We start from the raw sequence: 12,506 nt of genomic DNA on the forward strand, positions 1-12,506 counted from the left end.
AAGCTGATGTAAAATATATCAGACATATTTCCAAATACACTTTTGGTCATTTCTAAATAACTACTGAAAGAATGAATTTTTAGCATTAAGAAATGCAGAAAATGGGGAGAGAAAGATGGCAGAGGAGTATGAAACCTAAATTTCATCTGGTCCCAGGAATTCAGCTGGACAGTTATCAAACCATTCTAAACACCTATAAAGTCTACAAGAGATTGAGGAGAAGAATAGCAGCAGTTCTATGAACAGAAAAGTGACCACTTTCTGGAAGATAGGACATGCGAAGAAGTAAATCCGAGGTGACATACAGGAACATAAATGGCAAGGGCCAGGAGAGGAAGCCTCCATCCACTGGCTCCCAGCAAGTGAGAGAGCAGTGGAGCACAAAATCAGAACTTTTACAAGGCTGCTCTGCGGAGGGATGTTGCTCCAGTGGCTAAGCAAGGGGTGGAACCCTCAGGTCCCTCAGGATCACAGAAGGATCAGGAGTGTTTGAGTGTCACAGAGCTCCTAGGTATCAGAGCAGGGAAGCCAGCTGCAGAGATGGAGCTGAGGAGTGAGTTCTCAGCTCAGGGTTGCCATAAACCAGAATCAGCAGCACTCAGGCCACTGCTCTTCGAGCAGGGACCCCACAAGTGGCAGGCCTCCCTGTCCTTTCTCCACTGGGAAGAGCAGTACGGGAGCATGCTGCAGGAACCTGCTGGGTTTGAAGACCCCAAATGGGGCCGTGTGCCAGAGATAGAAATGCTCAGTCACAGGCCAGGTGAGCATGGAGTGTGGCCAGAGACCAGAGATACAGGAGTGATTGCTTTTCTCCAAGGGTGCATTAAGGAATGAGACCTCGAGTTCTCAGCTCCTCTGGGCTGGCCATTTTCATTCTTGTCCAGCAAAGCTGTACAGAAAGCGTTCAGGGAACAAGGTCTATGGAGCAAACTCAGGCAGATTACTCAGCCTGGCCCCTGGCAAGGACAGTGCAATTCTTCCTTGGGAAAGACATTTGAGAATCACTGTGCCAGCACCCTGCCCACCAGAAGATCAGCAAGAACATCCAGCCAAGACCAAGTTTACCAATCAATGAGAAATGCAAAACTCCAAAACTAGGGGAATACAGCACATGGAATGCATGGCTTTCCCCCACCCCAAGATTCTTTAGTCTAACAAAATTGAATTTTTTGAAATTTTCTTTATTTTTTTCAATTTTTTCCTATTTTCTATTTCAACCAACATCTTATCAATACCGTTTTTTTAAAAAATCTTTGTTAATTTTCATTTTTACATTCATATTCTATCCTTTCATTGTATTTAACCTTATTTTTTTTGTATAAAGATATATACGTTTTTCTTTCTCTAAAATTTTGGGATATTGTTTCTTCTAACAGACCAAAATATACCCTAAATCTAGTATATGGCTTTTTTTCTAGTCTCCTACCTAATCACAATCTCTCCCCCTTTTAAAATTTTTTTCTTTCTTTTTTCAACCAACTTCTTATCAATTCCTCTTTTATAGTCTTTTAGATTTTTCATCTTTCTAGTCATATTCCATCCCCTCATTATATTACCCTTATTTTTGTGTATATATATATATATATATATATACATACATACATATGTTTTACTTTCTTTAAAATTTTGGGAGGCAGTTTCTTCTAAACAGACCAAAATATGCCCCAAATCAATTATGTGGCTCTGTTCTGTTCACCAGTCTTAATAATAATGCATATATATATATGCATATATATATATATATATATAATATTTTTTTTTCCTTTCTTTTCACCTGGTTTCAGGTCTCTTTTGATTTGTTTAGTGTATGTTTTTCAGGGTCATTGTTACCCTTTTAGCATTTTGTTCTCTCATTCAGCTATGCCTTTCTGGACTAAATGACAAAGTGGAGAAACTCACTTCAGAAAAAGAACAAGAGGCAGTACTGACTACTAGGGATCCTAATCGATATGGACATTAGTAAGATGTCAGAACTAGATTTCAGAATGACAATTATAAAGATTCTAGCTGGACTTAGAAAAAGCATAGAAGATACTAGAGAATCCCTTTTTAGATAAATAAAAGAACTAAAATCTTACCAAGTTGATTTTTTTTAAATAAAGCTATTAATGAGGTGCAATAAAAAAATGGAAGTTCTTACTGCTAGGATAAATGAGACAGAAAAGAAAATTAGTGATATAGAAGACCAAATGATGGAGAATAAAGAAGCTTTGAAAAAGAGAGATAAGCAACTACTGGATCAGAATGGAAGAATTCGAGAGATAAGAATTGCCATAAGATGAAACATATTAGAATAATTGGGATCCCAGAAGAAGAAAGAGAGGGGCAGAAGGTATATTGGAGCAAATTATAGCAGAGAACTTCCCTAATCTTGGGAAGGAAACAGGCATCAAAATCCAGGCACTGGATTAAAATCAATACAACTGTACTAAACTGTATTAAAATCAATATAAATAGGTCAATACCCCGTCATCTAATAGTAAAGCTTACAAGTCTCAGAGACAAAGAGAAAATCCTGAAGGCAGCTCAGGACAAGGGACCTATAACCTATAATGGTAGAAACACTAGATTGCCAGAAGACTTATCCACAGGGACCTGGGAGGCCAGAAAGGACTGGCATCTGATATATTCAGATGAGAAATGAGAAAAATGTGCAACCAAGAATACTATATTCAGCTAGGCTGTCATTGGAAAAGGAAGGAGAGATAAAAAGCTAGGACAAACAAAAACTAAAAGAATTTGCAAACACCAAGCCAGCCCTACAGAAAATATTGAAAGGGGTCCTCTAAGCAAAGAGAGAGCCTAAAAATGACATATACCAGGAAGGAACAGAGACAATATATGGTAACATTCACCTTATAGGCAATACAGTGGCACTAAATTCTTATCTTTCAGTAGTTACTTGGAATGTCACTGGGCTAAAGGGCCCAACCAAAAGACACAGGGTATCAGAATGGATTAAAAAAAAAAGACCCATCAATATGCTGTCTGCAAAAGACTCATTTTAGACCCAAAGATATCTCCAGACTTAAAGTGAGGGGGTAGAAAACAATTTACCATACTAATGGACATCAAAAGAAAGCTCGGGTGGCAACCCTTACATCAGACAAATTAAACTTTAAGCCAAAGACTATAATAAGAGATGAGGAAGGACAGTATATCATACTCAAAGGGTCTGTCCGACAAGAAGATCTAACAATTTAAAATATCTATGCCCCTAACATGGGAGCAGCCAACTACATAAACCAATTAATAACAAAATGAAAGAAACACATCAACAATAATATGATAATAGTAGGGAACTTTAATACTCCCCTCACTGAAATGGACAGATCATTTAAGCAAAAGATGAACAAGGAAATAAAGGCTTTAAAAGACACACTGGACTAGATGGACATCACAAATATATTCAGAAGACGGTATGGTACTGACACAAAATTAGACACCTAGGTCAATGGAACAGAATAGAGAGCCCAGAAATGGACTCTCAACTCCATGGTCAACTAATCTTTGACAATGCAGGAAAGAATGTCCAATGGAAAAGACAGTCTCCACAACAAATGGTGTTGGGAAAATTGGACAGCCACATGCAGAAAAATGAAACGACCATTTCCTTATACCACACAAAAGAATAGACTCAAAATGGATGAAAGACCTCAATGTGAGACAGGAATCAAACAAAATCCTTGAGAAGAACACAGGAAGAAACCTCTTTAACCTGAGATGTAGCAACTTCTTCCTAGAAACATTGCCAAAGATAAGGGAAACAAGGGCAAAAATGAACTATTGGGTCTTCATCAAGATCAAAAAACTTTGTACTCTAATGGAAACAGTCACCAAAACTAAAAGAGACCTGACAGAATGGGAGAGGCTTTTCACAAATGACATATCAGATAAAGGGCTAGTATCCAAAATATATAAAGAACTTATCAAACTCAACACCCAAAGGACAAATAATGCAATCAAGAAATGGGCAGAAGACATGAACAGACATTTCTGCAAAGAAGACATCTAGATGGCCAACAGACACATGAAAGAGTGTTCCACATCATTCAGCATCAGGGAAATACAAATCAAAACCACAATGAGATACCTTCTCACACCAGTCAGAATGGGTAAAATTAACCAGTCAGAAAATGACAGGTGTTGGCGAGGATGTGAAGGAAGGGGAACCCTACTACACTGTTGGTGGGAAAGGAAGCTGTGCAGCCAGTCTGGTAAACAGTATGGAGGTTCCTCAAAAAGTTTAAAATGAAGCTACCCTATGACCCAGCAATTACACTACTGGGTATTTACCCTAAAGATACAAATGTAGTGATCCAAAGGGGCACGTGCACTGGAATGTTTATAGCAGCAATGTCCACAGTAGCCAAACCATGGAAAGAGCCTATAAGTCCATCAGTAGGTGAATGGATAAAGAAGGTGTGGTGTGTGTGTGTGTGTGTGTGTGTGTGTGTGTGTATACACACAATGGAGTATTATGCAGCCATCAAAAATGAAATCTTGCCATTTGCAATGATATGGATGGAACTAGAGACTATTATGCTAAGCAAAATAAGTCAATCAGAAAAAGAAATTATATGATCTTACTGATATGAGGAATTTGAGAAACAAGATGGATGATCATGGGGAAAGGAAGGAAAAATGAAACAAGATGACACCATAGAGGAGACAAATCTTGAGATTCTTAATCTCAGGAAACAAAATGAAGGTTGTTTGGGAGGGAGGGGAGAGATGGGGTGGCTGGATGATGGACATTGGGGAGGGTTGTGCTATGATGAGTGCTGTGAATTGTGTAAGACTGATGAATCACAGACCTGTACCCCTGAAGCAAAAAATACATTATATATTAATTTTTTAAAAAGAAAGAAACACAGAAAACAAAACCTATTAGTCTCAAACATAGTTTGTTAAAGGAAATGAAGAAAGGTGCTGAGGAAAAGGAGTGACCTAAAATTCTTAAGAGTACAGAGATTACCATCATGCCAATGTAGAAGTGACTCTGACTTGATGTTCCAGAATTTTGTTAAAAATCATTCTTCTGTCTTGAAAACAGTCTTTCTCATAACGTGTGTTCAGTTTTGCAGGCTCACTAGATGTTAGGATCAATTTAAAGCAATTTAAAGATGATTTTCATTTTTCTATACTTTATCAAATGCAAAGCTTACCTGAAAAATATTAAAGTACAGTAAACATTAAATATATTGTCAACTTTAATATTATTTTGTGAGTTTTGTAGTAGAATGGTTGATATTTGCAAAATATGCACAGAATCAGTAAAAGACTCATATTAATTTATTTGGAACGTTTTTTACAACCAAAAAAGAAGGTGCATCAGTTACTTGCATACTTTAAAGTTTAACACAAACATTTCCCTTGTAGATGTCCCAGTTCTAATGTAAGCATGTAAGTTATCTTCATGATTATAGTAGGCTAAATAAAGGGACTACAGTGCTAACAGCATGTTAGTTTAAGAATCATGTTTGTTAGTTTTTAATTGAATTTTGGTATAATGAACTGATTTATCTATTCCTTAACTGTATCTTTTTTTAACAAACATTAAGTTTGTAATTCCTGTCAACATCATTTGACTGGATAAGTATGGGAATAGTTTGAGAAGAGTGGTGGATTGTGGAGAGACATTCTTATTAGAGAAATTTTTCACAAATATATCTTTTATGAAGCTTATTGTTACTATATAAGATGGGAATAAGAACTTTAGTCTCAAGAAATTTTTGGCTTTCTAGAATTTTAATGAGAGTAAGTGGGAGACTACATTGGGTACCTAGTGATGTAATTTTGTTTCCTATAGCTATGTTATGCTGAGAAGGGGAATTTCCCAATCTGCACTTATTTCCTTTTTTCTTTTTAAAAATACAACATAACCTTCTCTAAGGTTTGTTTTTATAGTTTTTCATTTAAACACAAAAATGGTTAATTAAAATTTTAGAAAATTTCACAACAAAGTATGGTAAATGATCTGACTATCATATTGGTACTATTGATTATTCATTAAAGAATCCTAATTTACTAAGATTTTATGTCAGACTGTTTTTATCTGATCTTCTTACTTTAAAGTGAAAGCTTTTCAGTGTGTGAGTATGGGATTTTAAGACAATCTAGAATATTTTTTGTATTTAATCATTTGCTTTTTTTTCTCTATTTAGACTTCATTCTTTTCTAAAAAGATTTTATTTACTTATTTGACAGAGAGAGAGACAGCTAGAGAGGGAACATGAGTAGGGGGATTGGGAGAGGGAGAAGCAGGCTTCCCAGTGAGCAGGGAGCCTAATGCAGGGCTTGATCCCAGGACTCCGGGATCATGACCTGAGCTGAAGTCAGACACTTATCGACTGAGCCACCTGGTACCCCTAGACTTTATTCTTAAATTTGTTTGTAAAATAATGTTCTTGCATCTATATGTAGTCTCCTTATCAGTCGGGTATTTTTTAAAAAAGCCTGGTTTAGATAAACTGTTTTCCTTTATGTAATATTAAAATTACCAAAAGAGTAGTTGTATCAAACATTTATTTGGAAACATATATAAGCATAGCTTATTTTCCCCTTCTTTAGGCTATAAAATTGTTTCACCACAATTTCCAGAGGCGATGGTATAATATAATTATCTAATAGTGTTAGTGATGTTTTCTACATTAAACTGTGCTTCCCTTTCATTTTCTAATTATAGTTTCCTGTATGTTAATTAAGAGTCTGAAGACAATCACATTAAGGAAATGTTTAAATAAAACTAGTAATTATTAGTATATTAGACTAGAAGAATAACTCAAAACCATCATCCCTTGATTGTTAGATTATAGTGTTTAAGGTGATACTTTATAGTAAGTCTGCTAAGGACTGTAATTAAACAGAACAGACTGATAACACAGACAAGGACTCCTCTTATCTATAATATTAATTGTGTAACTGCATTTTTAGTGTTTTGCTTTATATAGCTCATTAAGTATTTCACATGAGTGATGCCTTTTGAGTTTGGGCAACCAAATTTTGTCAGATTGTTAAAGACAGGGATTATAGTCAGTTTGGCTCACCTCAAAGCCAAACCTTTCATCTTCTCTTCACATCACTGTGAAGGATTTTTAGTGGCAGTAACTCTTCTAGTTATATATTTTAATGGAAAGACATTTTTCAGCTGGTCTGTATGTGAGTGGGGCATATAAATAATACTATTTGCAGTATTTCAGCCCCTCCATTGTAAATGAGTAGCTTTCCCCATAGTTGGACTCATTTCCTCTTCTCTTACGCTTTCCTCAGTTCTGGGCAGTTGTATTTATGTCTCTTACTTCTCCATGTGACACTTGGGGATAATGGTCTACACAGAGTTCACATGCCATAAATGTTAATTGACAGACACATCATTCTTTGACTCCAGTCTCCAAACGAAAAAACTTTGTGCGTGTGTGTGTGTGTGTGCGCGCGCGCGCACGTGCATGTGTGTGTATGTGTGTGTGTGTGAGAGAGAGAGAGAGAGGGAGAGGGAGAGATGGGGAGAGTGAGAAGGAGAAAGTCATAGTGGTCACTATTGTTGGAGAAAATTTATCACAAAAACAAATACGAATAGGAATCTGGCCCTTACTCTCATAATTCAGTGATGTTTAAGAATAGAAAAAAAGTTTTGGGGCGCCTGGGTGGCTCAGTGGGTTAAGCCTCTGCCTTCGGCTCAGGTCATGATCTCAGGGTCCTGGGATCGAGCCCCGCATCGGGCTCTCTGCTCAGCTTCCTCGCTTCCTCCTCTCTCTCTGCCTGCCTCTCTGCCTACATGTGATCTGTCTGTCAAATAAATAAACAAAATCTTTAAAAAAAAAGTTTAAAAAAAAGCTATTTTAGTAAATTTATGTATTCACTAGGGGTATAAATTTTACATAAACCTATTAGCTTTTAAAAGCTATTATTTAAAAAATTATTTTAAAAAAGCAATTGTATAAAAATTAGTGTGGTTGAAGAAACCTCTAGAATTTAGTCTACAATACTCAGGCCTTATTTTCATGGACTTAGTAAATTTCTATTACATTCAAGGCTGTTATATTCATGCCAGATGGGCTTGTAAAGACCCTCACCTAATATGCAATAAAAATTGGAGAATATTTATTAAAACTTCATTTTGAGTTTTCATTCTAAACACAGGTTTTGCATGATTCTATTCTGGCTTCATGGCTAATGATGAATATACTTAATGAGGAATACTTCACTTTAAGTGGCAGTTCTGAAGTACTTGCATGGAAGGTGGTGCACAATTAAAATTATTCTAACAGTCTGTTATGCACTGTACACAAGTAATAAAATTAATGGATGCACTTGAAGTAATGATCCATTTCCTCTGGGTGCAATATATTTATTCATAGACTATTTCAGGGGTTGTTTAGAATACGAGATGTGAATGGATTATGATCCCTTATCCCTGAGATTCTAATGTGCTACTACAAAATGGCTTCCATAAGTATTGTTCATAATGCCTGGTGAGTTAGTGTTTGTATTCTTAAGTAGCTAACAAAAAAATTAGAAAAACAGATGCTCAAATAATTGATACTTTAAAATTTGCAGATACCCTTAAAAAGGGTCATAAAATTTAAAATTTTCAGTTGGTTCAAGGAACATGTAATTTTATGAAATACACATAAAATAGTTACATAAAATAGTAAAATTACTCATGCTTCAGTATTCATTTGGGAAACAGTATCCTTATTTATTCTGCTAGTTTTAAGAGACTTTGTCCTAATAGATAGCTAATTCATGAATCTGAAGTATTGGCATTTATAATTTTAGTTTAAGAGATATACATGTAGTAATGTGCCATGTACCAAGGCTTTTGATCCTTCCCCCAAGTATTTTAAAGCAAACTTGAAGCAAGAGAGACTGTATGCATCCTTGTGTTTGGCTTTTTGTGTCTCTGGGTATTGCTACCCTAATGTTCATATTTGTATGAAGTAAGCTATTGATTTAGTGTTGCGTGAGTTCACAAGTACACTGAACTTATTCCTTACCTATTCTAAGCTGAGAACTCTATCAGATACTGCCTGCCAGTGAAGACCTTTTTCTCAGAGTGGTTTTGAGTTTAGAAGGACAGGTCTTCCTCCTCTTGTTGAGCAGGAAGTATATTCACATGAAACAATACAATATTTACATGTAAATCCTTCATAATAAGATATCTGATTCTCTGTGGTCAACATCTTATCTTTGCCAGTGACATGTGGAAGTTTCTGTTTTTAATTTTTGGCATAGTTGCCCTTTATCATTTTAATTGCAAATGAGAATGGATGTATGGCCAAATATTTGAAGCTTTGCTAATATACTCATGAATTTATCACCGGTTGATATGATTTCTTTTAAAAATGTCTACACACTTTCTATATCCCATATTAGTGCCATATCTTATAAAATTAGCACTAACTTTAAAAATATTAATCATTGATTTTTTTTATAAATGCCCCCTTTCTGTCGTTAAAAAGACCGCCCCTGACCAATTTCAAGATTTGAAATCTCTGATCTCTCTTTTCTTTTTGTTGGCTACATATTATTTGATGTAACATTGATATTTATTATTTGCCTGACATATATAAGATTTTATGTAACTGCTTCACACATGTTAACTCAGAACCCTCATAGGTATCCTATGAGACCAATTCTATTTTAGCCTCGTTTCATGGATGAGAAAAAGGAGATCCAGTGGGATCGAATAATTGAGCCTCATTTACCCATTTAGTAAAGGAAATGAAATTTGAACTCAGTTCTGCCTAATACTAGAGCTCTTACTGTGAATTTCTGTAGCTTTCTGTTCCCCTTCACCATTTATCCCAATAGGGAGATTTTTCTTATACCTATTATTGTGTTTTAATCACCCTTATTTAGTTATAAAAATCAGTATGTTAATAAGTAGAGAGTATTATAGATTTCATAGTGGATTTGTACAAAATTTGCTTTTCTCATTTATTTTAATTCCCTTTGCAGTGATGTTAGCATCTGGACACTTTTTGGCCTGACATATTGAGCTGATAGTTTTGGAGAATTATCAACAAGGATAAATTAAATTCTATCCCTAGATTTTAATAGATACCACAGGACCAATTGGTAGTTCATTATAGTTTTATTTGTATTTTCTTATTAGATTAGCATGTATTATTCACATGAAAAATTACTTTATGGTTTTATTTTTTCATTTGAGAAGGGTGGCCCTTTATATGATTGACTTATGTCAGGGACAGTGAGCTCATTTCCCTTATATTTCCTTATAATTTAGAGAAATGTTAAACAATACTCAATGCAGTATCCGTTCATTAGTACCTTTAAATTACTTTAGCATCTCTGACCTGCCCAAACTGGAATTGGACCACCATGGTCTTCCTTCTTATAAGTGCTTATTCAAGTTTAACATATGCTGGGAATATTTCCTCTAAACATCTGATCATTTGTGTCCATGGCACATTTGAATAACTATATAACAACATTTCTCCCTTCAAATATTCAAATAATGTTTCAAAAATATAAGAAAGTTATCAATGCTGTTATAGCTGTATTTTAAAATGGATATACAATTTAATATTTTTATATAATATAATTAAGAAAGTTACTATGTAATTTCATACATGTGTGTATGTGTGTGTAAGAACACCTAAGTTTGGCCAAGTAACTATAGAGAGTATTTTATCACACAACATTACCTGATGTTGTCACTGTTTCTTGGTATGTATAGGATAATATATAGTTGGAGTGGCATTAGTAATCACATAGCACATTATGGTAAACTTAAATAGATTGAATAATATTAAAAGACACCAAACACCTAACACATAGTAGATTCTCCAGAAAGCTAAGTAATAATGATGTGCTTATGTTTCCATTTTACCTTTGATAGATTTTTTTTCTGCTTTAGTTTTGTTATAGATGATTTTAAAATTATCAGATAAACTTCCATATTTGTAAATGATATGTAATATGAACATATTTTTTCATTTTAGAAAGGTTATTTTTAGTGCTTATTTCACTTCTTTTATTTTTATTTTTTTAAACTTTTTTTTAAAGATTTTATTTATTTATTTGACAGACAGAGATCACAAATAGGCAGAGAGGCAGGCAGAGAGAGAGAGAGAGAGTGGAGGAAGCAGGTTCCCTGCTGAGCAGAGTCCGATGTGGGGCTTGATCCCATGACTTGGGATCATGACCCGAGCCAAAGGCAGAGGCTTTAACCCACTGAGCCACCCGGGCGCCCATCACTTCTTTGGACCCATGGAAAATTGCACTGCCTTTCTATAGCAGAAGTAGAGAATTACTGCATTTTGATAAAAACTCCTTTCTTTTTTTTATTAAAATCCAAATAATAACATTTCAGCTAATTCCCAAACTGTTTTAAAAACACAGAGGTTAGTGTTTCAATGTACATTTCAATATCATACATGATATTTAACAATTATTTGGAATCCTCCAAAAGATTTTTTGGTCCATGATCAATCTTCCAATTCCCTTCAGAGATTTGACCCTTTTTGTTTTGATTTAAATATATTCTACTCTTGTACACCTTATGTGTCCTCATTTATTATTTTATTACATGCATACTCTTGATAAGATGCATCTAATAATTTATAATCAGTAATCAAAAATTCTGTTGGTACTTCTATTTCTTTATCAGTAAATGATTTGTTCAAAATCCTTCATGAGATGAGTACTTTTAAACTTGAGACACATGGGTTTTCAGATGTCTTGCAGTCTGTGGCTTCAGTGGATATATTTTAAAAATCTTCTTTCTAGAGGGTGTTAATGCTGACAGCATCAAACAAGCCTCAGAACAACTGAACAGCCGGTGGATAGAGTTCTGCCAATTGCTAAGCGAGAGACTTAACTGGCTGGAGTATCAGAACAACATCATCACTTTCTATAATCAGCTACAACAATTGGAGCAGATGACAACTACTGCTGAAAACTGGTTGAAAACCCAGCCCACCACCACAACAGAGCCAACAGTAATTAAAAGCCAGTTAAAAATGTGTAAGGTAAGATTCTTTCCTCCTTTTTGGATCATGATCAAAAGGAATTTCTTGGCAATTTCCAGAAGAATAGCAAATTATTTAATTAAAAAAACCCCTTTGAAGGGTGTAAACACAATAAAGGTCAAAATGTAAGTGAAGAAAGAAAATGAGTTCAAATAGATAATGTATGATGACTGGATCCTAAAAAAGTAGATTTAGAGTACTTACACATGGCTAATTGATTTTGTCTGTTTGCAGAATGGTGAAGCAGTTTGGGAGTATGGAAACTACACATATCCTATGAGAAATGGCCAGTAATTTGGAGCTCATTTTTATGGCAGCTCATGTGCTAAAAACAAAACTCATTCATATGTTAAAAAAGTGAAATCTACACAAACACAAGCAGTCAATGTACTGTATAATTGGATATATGAGGAAAATCTTTAAAATTGACAGTTCACTCAAATTAGGATAATTTGAGGAAGGTTCCCTTACCAAAATATTTTATCAGTGTGCTTGGAATATAGAGGA

The 12,506-nt window shown here is 35.0% G+C and overlaps 1 protein-coding gene across 1 annotated transcript in view; it reads left to right on the forward strand.

Moving 5' to 3' along the window:
- The window catches only part of DMD (dystrophin), a 1,970,015-nt gene that overhangs the window by 580,424 nt on the left and 1,377,085 nt on the right, over positions 1-12,506 (forward strand). Inside the window, exon 20 of the mRNA XM_059385278.1 lies at positions 11,758-11,999. Within this exon, the coding sequence (XP_059241261.1) occupies positions 11,758-11,999 (242 nt within the window). The remainder of the gene's footprint in view (positions 1-11,757; positions 12,000-12,506) is intronic.

Source organism: Mustela nigripes, chromosome X (assembly GCF_022355385.1).
Source record: "Mustela nigripes isolate SB6536 chromosome X, MUSNIG.SB6536, whole genome shotgun sequence".
Lineage (NCBI taxonomy): Eukaryota > Metazoa > Chordata > Mammalia > Carnivora > Mustelidae > Mustela > Mustela nigripes.